Source organism: Taudactylus pleione, unplaced genomic scaffold (genome assembly GCF_031769625.1).
Source record: "Taudactylus pleione unplaced genomic scaffold, aTauple2 ptg000699l, whole genome shotgun sequence".
NCBI lineage: Eukaryota > Metazoa > Chordata > Amphibia > Anura > Myobatrachidae > Taudactylus > Taudactylus pleione.
The window spans coordinates 2,262,582-2,277,980 of NW_028285101.1; the positions used below are offsets into that span (position 1 = coordinate 2,262,582).

The 15,399-nt window shown below is 44.5% G+C and overlaps 1 protein-coding gene across 2 annotated transcripts in view; it reads right to left on the minus strand.

Moving 5' to 3' along the window:
* Positions 1-15,399, minus strand: part of PLAC9 (placenta associated 9) — a 71,505-nt gene that overhangs the window by 12,425 nt on the left and 43,681 nt on the right. For both annotated transcript variants that reach the window (XR_015872483.1, XM_088456352.1), the window contains exon 2: positions 1,988-2,079. Coding sequence is in view for 1 of the 2 variants with exons in the window: in XM_088456352.1 (XP_088312478.1) it covers positions 1,988-2,079 (92 nt within the window). In the remaining variant the exon portion in view is untranslated. The remainder of the gene's footprint in view (positions 1-1,987; positions 2,080-15,399) is intronic.

Below are 15,399 nucleotides of genomic sequence, written 5' to 3' on the forward strand. Positions count from 1 at the left end.
GGAGAGATGACCTCATTACGCATTGGCGTATCTATAATAGGTGCAGGGTGTGCAGTTCATGTGTAGACACCATGTTACAGAGAGAAGGGGACCTGCACGGAGTAGTCTGCACAAGGGCTCACTCCTCTCTTAAACTGTCCCTGGTTCTACGTTTGATATAGGGGTAGTGAATTGGGGTGGTGGGAGAAATTAAGGCCATAAAAGGGCTCTGAGGTATGACGGGAGCAGTGTGAGGCATATGGTGTATAAAGGGTCCAGGACGCCCGGAGCACCCCATCACCCCCAACTACACACATAAAAAAAAACCCAGATCCTTGCTTTATAATGTGCTGCGTAGAGAGGCTCTGGAGTCTGAGTCCGCTCATGTACCTGCTGCATTTCCTTGTTCCTGATTAGCCGAGATCGCAGTGACCTAGTCATAAAGCTACTGCCTAAAGCTGGCCACACATCTAAAGATTATCTGTCCAACCATCCAACTAGTTGATTGGTTGGAATGAAAACCTGGTAATATATAGGAGTAAATGATGATCAGCAATTTGCTCCTAAATGGCAGAAAACAGATGAAAATGGTCGTCAGAAAAGTTTGTTAAATGTTTGATCTAAACAAAGAAAATAAAATATTACATTATTCATATTCTAAAGGTGCATACACACGTAAAGATTTTCTGTCCAACCATCCAACTAGTTGATTGGTTGGAATGAAAATCTGGTAACGTATGGGAGTAACTGATGATCAGCAATTTGCTCCTAAATGCCAGAAAACAGATGAAAATGGTCATTAGACAAGTTTGTTAAATGTTTGATCTAAACAATTTGTTCAAACAACAGTATTTGTCCATTTTCCGGCGTTTGGGAGCAAATTGCTGATTGTAATTTGCTTTCATCCCTTACCAGATTTTCATTCCAACCAATCAACTAGTTGGATGGTTGGACATATCTTTAGATGTGTGGCCAGCTTTACAGTGATTGGCAGCTGCACCATCAGTGGAGGAAGGGGGCGCGTTCAGTGCAGAACGGAAAGCACTGCTCTACCTGCTCAGCTGCAATTCAGACTCGCAGCTCAGTAGGAGCCTGTGGAGCGCCTGAGTGGCTGGGACCTGGAGCACGAGTTCAAATTGCTTCGCCCACGCTATGTCCCTGGAGAGAAGCAGTGTGAGGGGGCAGTGAGCTGTGGAGGGAATGGGCAATGAGAGAGCTATGGAAGGGGCAATAATAGACATGAAGGGGCAATGAGAGAGATGCATAAATATTAGTGTTTTATGTTGGCTGGCAGATTTAGGGCAGAGGGGGATAAGTTACTTGCCACTTTTTAAATGCAGGTGTTTATTATCCATCTCTTCCAGACAGGCCAGGATTTAGACAAGCCCCAACAAAACTTGCATCACCAGCTGGCACCTGCAGCAAGTTCTCAAGGTTGCAAGTGTAGGTAAGACATAAGATACCCAAGCCTTGTTTATTGTGTGTACTTTTTGTTGTTGTATGTTTGTTCCAGTGTTTATTTTTAATTTCGGGGGCTGTTTTACTACTTTCACCCAGCTAGCCACTCCCCACAGCATATACCACACCCCCTGTGCGGACCACACCCCCACAGCATTGGTCATGCCCCCTCATCACCAGTCACACCCCTGCAGCGGCATACAATAGGCTCTTCCTAGTTTTCACTTCCAGGCCCATGTGGACCTTATTCTAGCAATGCTCACCTCTAGAGCAGTGGTTCTAAAACTCGGTCCTCAACACCCCACACAGGTCACGTTTTCCAGGTCACCTAGCAGGTGCACAGGTATATTCATTATTCACTGACACATTTTTAAAGATTCACAGGTGGAGCTAATTATTTCACTTGTGATTTTGTGAAAGGACCTGGAAAACATGCACTGCTTGGGGTCCTGAGAACCGAGTTTGAGAACCTGTGCTCTAGGGTACCACATACAGAGTTTACCATATATATCACAGCTTTTCTTCAAGTCATGTAAATATTGGCTATTACCTCCTCTACTACATCCAATCGGCTGTGGAGCCTCCGATGTTCAGTACACCACTCCCCTCTATCTGTTTGCAAAGCACTTGCAGGGTCAGCAGCTAAGGGTAAAAATGAGAATAAGTATCAACTCAGTATTCGTTACACATGTTTCCACGCCTCAGACATACAAGCTTCTCCTAAAGCTGGCCATCTACTATACAGTTTTCTGTCGGATGACTGTCCAATCTGGCTGGTTAGAATGAAAACCTGGTAATGTATGGGAGCAAATGATAGTCGTCCATTTGGTTTTGAACACTGAAAAAAGGACAACAAAAAATTGTTCAAATTGGTTAAATTTGTGTGTTTTAACCAATTTGTCTGAACAACCATTTTTGACTATTTTCCAGTGTTTGTGAGCAAATGGACAAATGTAATTTGCTCCCTTACATTACCAGGTTTCATTCCAACCAGCCAGATTGGACAGATATCTGACAGAAAATTGTACAGTGGATGGCCAGCTTTACAGACAATGGTACTCATGTGTTTTTTCCCATGCAAATTAATATTATTTGTTTTTACTGCGCATTAAGAATACCAATAATTCTTACACATCTATAGCCATTTTTGCGTTATACATATACTGTATAGCTTCAGGAATATTATAAATATTGTACATAAAGAAAAAGTTTTTTAACTTTGCATCATTTAATTTTCCATGGTAAATGCAACTTTATTAGTTATTAACAATGTCCAGCCATGTATTATATTGTGTATGATTTGTGTACTTTTTTTTTTTATATATAATATATATATATATATATATATATATACATACATATGAGTGTGTGTGTATGTATATATATATATATATATATATACATATGAGTGTGTGTGTATGTATATATATATATATATGTTTACTACTATCACTGTGAAGCCACACCTCCTGGCATAAACCAGGTGAATATACTCCTGTTCTCTCCTGGAGTAAAGCAGGCACATACAGTATGCTTCTCTTACTGAGCTGGATGCATCTTGTTTATTTAGACAGCTCTGCACGATAAGTAAAATGTGACTTTTTCCAGGGCTTATTTTGTATAATTTAAACAAAAATTCTGTCCAACTCAGAATCAGCCCCCCCTCTCCCTTCCCCCCCAAAAAATAAACCTGTTATACAGTGAGTTCGGAAAGTCCATCCACAGTGACGGTGATAAAGATGTATTATATGACATTATGGGGTTAGTGGTATCAGCGCACGTTGTGTGCTGATACCGCTTCTTCCCCTGTACTAATATGAGGATGTGTTTGAGATGACGGGGCGCTATGCACCCCTGTCATTATCGGCGCTGCCATCTACAAGATAGCACGCCGATGTGCCAGGCAGCTGATGAATGGTCAGTGGCACTGACCGTTCTAACAGCTATCGATTTCGACAGCTATCATTGCCCTAATGCCACAGCAGGGACAGCACTGTCCCTGGCTGCAGTGGCTGCCGGGCTCCGGGTTGCACATGAGATTTTGCGATGCTTGCGAGATCTCGCGCATGCCCAGTGAAGCATATCAGCAGGAACGGTTCTAGGGGCGGGCTAACAGGGCCGTCGCCCAAAGCGCCAGCCCGTAGAGGGTGCTGCTGATTCCCCCTGTCATTTGCAGCCTTTTTTTAATTTCATTAGTATTGCTGGCTGCCAAGCTGCTGCTGCTACTGGCAGCCGGATTTATGTAGCAGCAGCAGCATACTCAGACTGAGAAGCTCCGCCTCCTCTGCTCTCAGTCAGTCAGTGCTCTGCTCTGGGAGCTTCCCGCACGGGCATGACTGCTTACATTGAGTGCGAGTGTTTGGGAGGATGACAGCAGACTACAGAGCCAACTCGGACCGGAAGACCAGCATCAGGTTAAAACTAGTGTACTGTTGTAAGTGATGCTGGGGTGTTAGTAAGGGGGGGGGAGGGGGAGAAATGTGCTGCTGGTGTGTGTTGGTAAGGGGGGGGAGAAATGTGCTGCTGGGGTGTTGGTAAGGGGGGGGAGAAATGTGCTGCTGGGGTGTGTTGGTAAGGGGGGGGAGAAATGTGCTGCTGGGGTGTGTTGGTAAGGGGGGGGGAGAAATGTGCTGCTGGGGTGTTGGTAAGGGGGGGAGAAATGTGCTGCTGGAGTGTTGGTAAGGGGGGGAGAAATGTGCTGCTGGGGTGTTGGTGGGGGAGAAATATGCTGCTGGTGTGTTGGTAAGGGGGGGGAGAAATGTGCTGCTTGGGTATTGGTAAGGGGGGGGAAATGTGCTGCCGGGGTGTTGGTGGGGGGAGGGAGAAATGTGCTGCTGGGGTGTTGGAAAGGGGGGAGAAATGTGTTGCTGGGGTGTTGGTGGGGGAGAAATGTGCTGCTGGGGTGTTGGTAAGGGGGGGGAAATGTGCTGCTGGGGTGTTGGCAGGGCTGCCATCAGAAATCGTGGGGCCCGGTACAGATTAAAAAAGACAGGGCCCCCCCTTTTACAGCCTGACACACACAATGTATATATATATCGGTCCACCCCTTGCTGTATACAGCAGCACACTATACACAGACAAACACTCACACAGCAGCAGCTGCACACACTGATGTAATACAATACAGTGCCATTACCACAGCAGGGTGCTGGTCTCCTGTCGGGAGTGAGCAAGTGTAGAGGGGCTCCTCCTCCATCTTGCTGACCATGTCCTCTCTTTAATGGGGCTGGGGGCTGATCGCGTCGCTGGAGGGACAGACCCGCCGGCAGCCGCTCACCTCACTCGTGGTGCATGCCGTGCAGCTCTGCCATCTAACCTTCCAGAGCACCAGTGACTCCTCAGCCGAGGAACAAGTGTCTGTTCCTCACACATTGCCTTAAAGTGACACAGCCGGTGTCACTTCCATAAGTGCAAGCAGCAGTATGTGTGTGTCAGGCCCGCAGCGTGCCGATGTTTCTACTCCAGTGTCCAGACGCTAATTATCAGCATGCTGATTATCCGCACACTGACGGGCCCCCTAATGAGCCCGGGCCCGGTACATTAGTACCGGCAGTACCCCCCTGATGGCGGCCCTGGGTGTTGGTATATGGGGGAGTGTACTGCTGGTTGGTTAGTGGGGGGGAATGTGCTGCTAGGTGCTGGTTAGTGGGGGATATGCTGCTGGGGTGTTGGTAAGTGGGTGGGGGAGTGTGCTGCAAGGGTGTTGGTAAGTGGAGGGGAGTGTGCTGCAGGGGTGTTGGTTAGTGAGGTGGGGAGTGTGCTGCTGAGGTGTTGGTTAGTGAGGGGGGGAGTGTTCTGCAGGTGTTGGTAAGATGGGCGGAGTGTGTAACTGCTGCTGGTGTAAAGGAGGGGGTGTTGCTGCTGGTGTAAGGGAGGGGGAATGTAACTGCTGCTGGTATTAGGGTGGCGGTCAAGGGGGGAGCGAGTAATGGAGGCAGGCTCAGAAACATACCCAGGCAGGTACCCCTTACTGCTGAGAGGCATCCATATACACCTGTAACTCTTATCACTGGGGGGCAACATAACCAAGGTACACCTTACCACTGAGGCAGTAGGCTCCTCCACATAAGCAGGTACCACTCACCACTGGAGGCAGACTTCACCACCTACCTCTATACCTTTTTCTACTGGAGGCAGGCTCCTCCACATACCCAGGAACCACTCGCCACTAGAGGCAGGCTCCTCCACATACCCAGGAACCACTCGCCACTAGAGGCAGGCTCCTCCACATACCCAGGCACCACTCGCCACTAGAGGCAGGCTCCTCCAAATACCCAGGAACCACTCGCCACTAGAAACAATCTCCGCCACATACCCAGGTACCACTTAACCCTAGAGACTGACACTGACTACTGGAGGCAGTCCCATTCACATACCCAGATAATGCTGAAGAACGGCTCCTGCAATGTATTCTAAAGGGCATTACTGAGTGTGGCATAATGTGTTATAAAGGGCAGTACTATCTAAGGCGCATTACAGCGCACAGCAATTATTCATCGTGAGGGGGGAGCTTGGGGGAAGCCCAGCACCTCCGTAAGTGCTGGGCACGACTCAAAGTGTGATGAATTGGGGGTGTTCTGCAAGGACACACCCCCTCCACGATCAGTCATGCCCCCTTTCCGGAAGCACGAGCAGAGGAACGGAGTCTGTAAGAACTTTTTTTTGGGGGGGGGGCGCAAATGGAATCTTTCGCCCTGAGCTCCACAATGTCTAGAACTGGCCCTGCATATCAGCACTAGGTTAATGCACCATGGGCTCTGGCAGCGATCACCGAAAGGAGGAGTTTTCCTTCCCCCCACTCTGGCAGACAAGATGTTTAAAAATGTCGGTACTGCTTTGCCTTGTTAAAGAGGCGAAGCAGGAAGAGTCGTAGCGACACTATCCGTGCCGCTATAATACATCTCCCCCTGTGTGCTAAGTGTGTGACAGACAGTGGTGCTCCAGTGGTGGAGCTACAGCAAAGTCCAAAATTCAAATAGGGGAGCCACACCAACTGCCACCCGCACGCTGCCAAACATTGCCAGCCAGGACTCATTGGTAATTAGTGTGGCTTCCCTATTTGAATTTTGGACTGCCGCACACTTAGCGCACAGTCACTGCAGAGGGACTTTCCGAGCTCCCTGTACCTAATTTAGTAATGCTTTGAACACACAAATAAAACACTTCCATCTAAACTAAAGTTGATATATTTAGACATATATTCTTTAAATATGATGTAAGAGGCAGTAAAAAAAACAAATAGAAAACAATAAAGAACATGTTACTGTTATTTACTAACATTGTTTAAGAATACACTACAATCTGCACTAAAACCATAGCTGTCAATTGGTTTAGTCAGGTGCAGTGAAAAGCAAATGTGTTATTGGTGCTTGGCACCCCTGAGCAGTATATTAGTAAATAGCCTCCAGTGACTTAGCATGTTGGGTGGACTTTGTCAGTGTGACAAGAAAAAGAAAGACAAAGAAACAGTAAATCCGTGTAAGGGTCAGGACTAGGACATCCAACACCAGGTTATGCAGAATATAAAGTAGAATGTTTGCCATCACTGAATGCATAGGCAAAACGCAGGGGGGGTTTCCATCTGCATGGAAACCCCCCTCCACAGCATACACCATGACCACAAAAATAGTAATATAATACAATATTTCTAGTGCTGCATGTTCTTCTCAGTATCACAAATTAAACAATTAGCAACACCTGTGGAACTTTTAAGATGTGTCAGCCAATAATAAATATACCTGTGCACCAAATAGGAGATGTGGAAAACATGCACTGTTAGGGGTGCACTGCTATAGACCATCAATAGAGTTAATTATTAATACTGTATAATAATACACTATCCAGTGCATAAGGAGACCAATATGTACATAAATGTCCAGGGCAGTGCTAGGTTCTTCTGCTGCTCCCCCAGGCTCCCGGACTTGCTCCCATGCTCTGTAATGGTGCCCACATCTGAAAAAAAAACATTCAACTCAGACAGGATGGCCCTACTGCCACATCTAATGGCTTACTGTGATCACTGGTCCTGTATATGCTGGAATTATGCAACACAATATACCTTGTATGATGCATATTAAAGCTGGATAAGTGCTAATTATACCCTCTTCATGGACTGGCCACACTCGCTCTAAAATTACGCATTTGGAAACCCCCCTCTAGAAATCCTGCGTTTGCCACTGGAATGGGGGCACACGTCATGAGGACTGTCTTACATACTGATTCTATAAACGGTAGTCTGGGACACGTATGTCCACCTGAAAAGACCTTGACTAAAATTGAGTGAATTGAACTATGTCATCCTTCAGCACCAACTCATTAGTTCTCTCATAGACCGGAGTTGTTCTATATGCTTTTCCTGAAGCCAGTATTTAAATGCACGATGCAGGAGGGAGAATTCGAAGAAAGATGTAGGAATATAAACACATACATACTTTGTTTTTTAAATGTCAGTAAATTACCTCCATAACCCAGTTCACCACCATTTTGCTTATAAAATGGAGGTAATATTTGTTTGTTTATTTGTTTTACATGGAGTTAATTTACCTCCATTTTAAGACACTTTACTTTTGCTTTCTGCATTCGCCAGTTGTGTAGAATGCTCCACTGTTACCAAGACTTGTTTATAACCTTGTTTTGGCTGTATCCCACTTTTGTACAATAAAGAGTTGTCAGATTGCATTTACATGCAGTCACTTCCGCTAAAAGTCTTCCAGCGTGTTGTCTTGGCATCTATTGTTTTTTCTGGGAAGTGCCAGTTTGGGTTTTGTCATTCTATATATCAGTCACTTAACCATTGTGTATGCATTGTCCTGGGCTTAATGTAAAATATTCACGTTTCAAAATGTAGCACGCTGTGCCCTTTTTGTTTTATTCATTTGCCTATGGATTTAAATGCTTTTGTTTAACTGTGCAAATTCTTTAGTTCATTTTGCAGTTTGCCTTTAATGTTGGCATTGCTCCTTTTACTCTTTCCACTAGATGCGGGTGTCAGACTCGTGTCTGAGATGCTGTAACAATAAGATTAGAGGTGCAGTTACTCTCCTATACTACATATCCAACTATTTATTGCAGCTACATTTCCACTTTAAGCAATGCTTTTTGCAGTACTTTAACTGGGATTATTTTGCAATACCAAAAGATACACAGCTGTAATTTTTAGTTTGAAATAAATAACAGTTCTTTATTATTATAAATATAATGTTTGTTTGTTTTGAGGTATATTAAGCAGAAAAGGAAAAAAAAGCAGAGAAAACACTTTCATACCCAACAAATATCACAGTGCACCCAAATCTAGGACACACTACCCTTCATTGTGAGACATTGGTACTGTCAACAGGGCTGTCAGTCATACATATACCAGGGTCCGTAATCTCTTTGCTCAGTTCCATGCAATGTGTTCTAATATAAACCCTTATGTCAGATACTGCAGCTTATTTCCATGACTATTGGCCTAAAAATAGGATTTTTGGTCAATTTACCATTGAATCCTTTTCTCTTAAGCAGGCTGGGGAACACTGGATTGTAGGTTGGGGCTGGAACTGGCACTTAATAACACTGTAGCTTTAAATCCTATAGCACTACTTTAAAAGATTAGTAGCAGGAACCCCATGAAACTGTTCAGAACAACCAAACAAACCAGTAGGGAAAAGACCAATCAAGAACCAAATATCTCACAAGACTGAGGAAGGGATCGCAGTGTTCCCCAGCCTGCATAAGAGAAAAGGATTCAACGGTAAGTTGACCAAAAATCCTATATTCTCTTGCAGCGAGGCTAGGGAACACTGGACCATTGGACGTACCAAAGCCGCCCCCAGGAGAGGGAACGCTCAGGGTGCAGACCCGGAAGCTAAGCCGCGATCGCTCGCTGCCAAAAGGGGCCAGGTATGCAAATTCCGCGATCACACTGTGTGGCGTAAGGACGCCCCTCTATGTCTTAGAGAGCGACGGCAGTGAGCGAACTCTGGTGTATAGACGCCCACTTTCCTTTCTTAACACACGTCATCTCCAGGAAGTGTATGATTAATCGGTAACATCGAGAGCCATCGGAGCTGCACGTAGCGCTTGAAGTAGACCCTACCCCGCCACAAGAACTGTGATCAGTGCTGACTGCAATACAACCAGGTGACGCGTACAATGACGCCTCCATGCTAATTATGCACGCCCTTTAAACACCGTTTTGACGGCCAGACACGCCTGCGTTCGCACCACCACTCCCCCATTCACAAGCACCTTCCCCTGTTACCACCCACAAACGGCACTATCTGTCACTCAAGGTAGCGCTCAGTCTTAGTGCTACAAGCGCACGATTCCCGATCGCAGTGACTGGCATGCGCAGACGGGCGACAATCACCCATAGCGAGTGATCGCGGCTTAGCGTCCGGGTCTGAATCAGGCCCAAAGTGGGTGCCGCCGGAGGCTAAGAATCTGAAATTTAAATAATGAGCACGTGCAGACACGGGACCAGAGTAGTAGCTACCTACAAGGGCTACATGGCAGCCCATCCAAAATGTGCCCTACTACTCAGGAACCTAATGAAGACTGGAATTGTGGGATTGCAGGGGGGAGGAGCATAGGATTTAAAGCTACAGTTTTATTAAGTGCCAGCTCCAGCCCCAACCTACAATCCCATAATCCAGTGTTACCCTTCCTTGCTGCAAGAGAAAGGTAAGATAAGCCCTTATAACATAGTGCATCCGGAAAGTATTCACAGCGCTTCACTTTTTCCACATTTTGTTTATGTTACAGCTTTATTCCAAAATGGAATAAATTAATTTTTGTCCTCAAAATTCTACACACAATACCCCATAATGACCAAATGAGATTTTTGCAAATTTAATAAAAATAAATAAATAAATATGAAATCACATGTACATAAGTATTCACAGCCTTTGCTCAATACTTGGTTCATGCACCTTTGGCAGCAATTACAGCCTCAAGTCTTTTTGAATATGATTCCACAAGCTTGGCACACCTTTCTGTGTGCAGTTTCGCCCATTCCTCTTTGCAGTACCTCTCAAGCTCCATCAGGTTGGATGGGAAGCATCGGTGCACAGCCATTTTCAGATCTCTAGAGATGTTCAATTGGATTCAAGTCTGGGCTCTGGCTGGGCCACTCAAGGACATTCACAGAGTTGTCCTGAAGCCACTCCTTTGATATCTTAGCTGTGTGCTTAGGGTCGTTGTCCTGCTGAAAGATGAGCAGTCGCCCCAGTCTGAGGTCAAAAGCTCTCTGGAGCACGTTTTCATCCAGGATGTCTCTGTACATTGCTGCATTCATCTTTCCCTCTGTCCTGACTAGTCTCCCAGTTCCTGAAACTGAAAAACAACCTCACAGCATGATACTGCCACCACCATGCTTCACTGTAGGGATGGTATTGGCCTGGTGATGAGTGGTGCCTGGTTTCCTCCAAACATAACGCCTGGCATTGATGCCAGAGTTCTATCTTTGTCTCATCAGACCAGAGACTTTTGTTTCTCATGGTCTGAGAGCCCTTCAGGTGCATTTTGGCAAACTCCAGGGGCGGGCTGCCATGTACTTTTTACTAAGGAGTGGCTTCTGTCTGGCCACTCTACCATACAGGCCTGATTGGTGGATTGCTGCAGAGATGGTTGTCCTTCTGGAAGGTTCTCCTCTATCCACAGAGGAATGCTATAGCTCTGACAGAGTGACCAACGAGTTCTTTGTCTCCTCCCTGACCTGGGCCCTTCTCCCACGATCGCTTTAGACGACCGGCCAACTCTAGGAAGAGTCCTGGTGGCTCTGAACTTCTTCCATTTACTGATGATGGAGGCCACTGTGCTCATTGGGACCTTCAAAGCAGCAGATCTTTTTCTGTACCCTTCTCCAGATTTGTGCCTCGAGACAATACTGTCTCGGAAGCCTACAGACAATTCCTTGGACTTCATGCTTGGTTTGCGCTCTGACATGCACTGTCAAGTGTGGGACCTTATATAGACAGGAGTATGCCTTTCAAAATCATGTCCAAACAACTGAATTTACCACAAGCCAATTAAGCTGTAGGAACATCTCAAGGATGATCAGTGGAAACTGGATGCGCCCGAGCTCAATTTTGAGCTTCATGGCAAAGGCCATGAATACTTATGTACATGTGATTTGTTAGTGTTTTTTTTTTTGTTATTAAATTTGCAAAAATGTAAAAAAAAATTTACACGTCATTATGGGGTATTGTGTGTAGAATTTTGAGGACAAAAATTAATTTATTCCATTTTGGAATAAGGCCATAACATAACAAAATGTGGAAAAGTGAAACGCTGTGAATACTTTCCGGATGCACTGTACATGACCACCGGCTGAAGAGCTACAACACCGCACTGTTCACTGCAAGTGCCACCCCACTTGCACAGGCAATAGGAGATAGAAATAATTGGTGTAACCTTAAACTACCAGTGGTACATGAATAAATAGCTGTACAAATCCCAGGAGGCTAAACATTCTATACATATTATGCAGTTATTCACGATAAAGCATTGCTTAACATGTAGGTGCTAATATAAATAATGGTTATTAATAATAATTAAAAATAGACAGAACTTGCCCATATAATCGTACATTTATTAGTTTTGCTGCTAGCAGGGGATATAAAGGATAAGCATCAGGCTTTTAGTAAGGAATATTGGTAATATTATATTATTAATTATATATGTTTTATTATGTGTCTTGCCATGGATTATTGCCCTGGATGAGGCACAAATAGTTTGAGTGTGTGCCAATGTTGCTTTGCATCAAAGGTGTACTTTTTATTTTCCCATTAAAATTGTTTTCCACAATGGTGGATTACACATGCCACATGTTTGTATATGCTGTTATTACTCTGTGGAAGAAACTGTGGTTAAATTCATATGTTGAATTAATGCATCACTGTCTGGGGGGGTTTCTATATCTATCTATCATCTATCTATCCTTCTATCTACAGTGTCTCTCTCTCTCTCTGGGGGGTTTCTATATCTATATATCTATCTACAGTCTCTCACTCTCTGGGGGGGTTTCTATATCTATCTATCTACAGTGTCTCATTCTCTGTGGGGTTTCTCTATCTATCCATCCATCCATCCATCCATCCCTAGCCAATTTGGTGTCCTAGGCAAAATTTTGACTGGTGCCCCCTAGCAGATAATCCCACCACCAATCTTATGGCCGGTACACATTAGAAGATGACTAGTGTGTACCGACCTCGTTAGCGTCGGGACCCGGTGGGGTGCCGGCATCAGCAAGTGCATACACATTTGCCGATGCTGGCAGCAACAAAGAGACGCCGGGGGCCATGCTGCATTCAGGGAAAGGGTCGTTAGAGACTGAGGTGACAGACAGTTAAACGATATACATTACTATATATATATATATATATATATATATATATATATATAGTGTGTGTGTGTACACACATATATGTGTGTTATATATATATATATATATATATATATATATATATATACATATATATATATATATATACACATATATATATATATATATCTACATACATACACACACAAAGTAATGAAGTAGCCAGCACTCCAAAGCAAAGAAAGGGCAAGCAGTTGGTGGTGCACTCCTAGGATAACAAATGTCACGACATATATATATCTCAGCAGAAGAGTGGCACTCGTGGCACAATAAGCAGAAAGAATGGCACAAACACACAAAGTGTCTTCACTTTGTGTGTTTGTGCCATTCTTTCTGCTTATTGTGCCGCGAGTGCCACTCTTCTGCTGATAGCTCTGTGTGTGACCGCATTGTGGAGGCACCCGGCTGCCAGTATATTCTATATGGGAGTGCCGGATCATTTGACTGATATACAGTCACGTCCATAAATATTGGGACATTGACAGAATATTCATATTTTGGCCTCTATTCACCACCACAATGGCTTTGAAATGAAACAAACAAGATGTGATTTAACTGCAGACTTTCAGATTTAATTTGAGGGTAATTACATCCAAATCAGGTGAACGGTGTAGGAATTACAACCGTTTCTATATGTGCCTCCAACTTTTTAAGGGGCCAAAAGTAATGGGACAAACTAAACAATCCTAAATCTAACTTTCACTTTTTAATACTTTGTTGCAAATCCTTTGCAGGCAATTACAGCTTGAAGTCTGGAATGCATAGACATCACCAGACGCTGGGTTTCATCCCTGGTGATGCTCTGCCAGGCCTCTACTGCAAATGTCTAAAGTTCCTGCTTGTTCTTGGGGCATTTTCCCTTCAGTTTTGTCTTCAACAAGTGAAATGCATGCTCAATTGGATTCAGGTCATGGGATTGACTTGGCCATTGCATAACATTCCACTTTTTAGCCTTAAAAAAATCTTTGGTTGCTTTTGCAGTATGCTTCGGGTCATTGTCCATCTGCACTGTGAAGCGCCGTCCAATGAGTTCTGAAGCATTTTACTGAATATGAGCATATAATATTGCCCGAAACACTTCAGAATTCATTCTGCTGCTTTTGTCAGCAGTCACATCATCAATAAATACAAGGGAACCAGTTCCATTGGCAGCCATACATGCCCATGCCATGACACTACCACCACCATGCTTCACTGATGAGGTGGTATGTTTTGGATTATGAGCAGTTCCTTTCCTTCTCTTCTCTTCCCATCACTCTGGTACAAGTTGATCTTTGTCTCATCTGTCCATAGGATGTTGTTCCAGAACTGTAATGGCTTCTTTAGATGTTGTTTGGCAAAATCTAATCTGGTCTTCCTGTTTTTGTGGCTCACCAATGGTTTGCATCTTGTGGTGAACCCTCTATATTCACTCTTGTGAAGTCTTCTCTTGATTGTTGACTTTGACACATATACATCTACCTCCTGGAGAGTGTTCTTGATTTGGCCAACTGTTGTGAAGGGGTTTTTCTTCACCAGGGAAATAATTCTTTTGTCATCCACCACAGTTGTTTTCCGTGGTCTTCCGGGTCTTTTGGTGTTGCTGAGCTCTCTGGTGCGTTCTTTCTTTTTAAGAATGTTCCAAACAGTTGACTTGGCCACACCTAATGTTGTTGCTAACTCTCTGATGGGTTTGTTTTGATTTTTCAGCCTAATGATGGCTTGCTTCACTGATAGTGACAGCTCTTTGGATCTCATATTGAGAGTTGACAGCAACTGATTCCAAATGCAAATGTCACACCTAGAATCAACTCCAGACCTTTTACCTGCTTAATTGATAATGAAATAATGAGGGAATAGCCCACACCTGCCCATGAAATAGCTTTTGAGTTGATAGTCCCATTACTTTTGGCCCCTTAAAAAGTGGGAGGCACATATTGAAACTGTTGTAATTCCTACACCGTTCACCCGATTTGGATGTAATTACCCTCAAATTAAATCTGAAAGTCTGCAGTTAAAGCACATCTTGTTTGTTTAATTTCAAAACCATTGTGGTGGTGAATAGAGGCCAAAATCTGAAAATTCTGTCAATGTCCCAATATTTATGGACCTGACTGTGTATATATATATATCTCATATAGTGATGACATCGTACAGCCGCATCTATTTCTAGTCGGTGTGTGTGTGTATATATATATATATATATACACACCTACATACATATATTAACCACAGTGACCACAAATTTATAAAATTGGTTTGAAATCTACGATTATTACATTCTTCTGTAAGTGCCTGCATACCTTTCACAGAGGCACTGTCTCAGGCTCTGGCTGAGGGGAAGAAGACCTTGAACAGTGATCAGTAGCCAGCACTTTAGGACTGTCAGGTGCAGTTACCCGGCCATGCTGCCTTCACGGAGCTTGGGCTTGTCTGCATTTGAGTGCGTATGTGGGGGTTACAGTTTGCCATACTTGCCGACATTCAGCTCCCTCCTTCCGGGAGTGAGCTGAATGCCTGCATTCTGCAGGGGGCGTGGCCGGACTATGATGCCGTTTTGGGGGCGGGGGCCAGGGGCGTGACCGCAGGGTCGCGTCATCATGGCCCTGCCCCCTCTT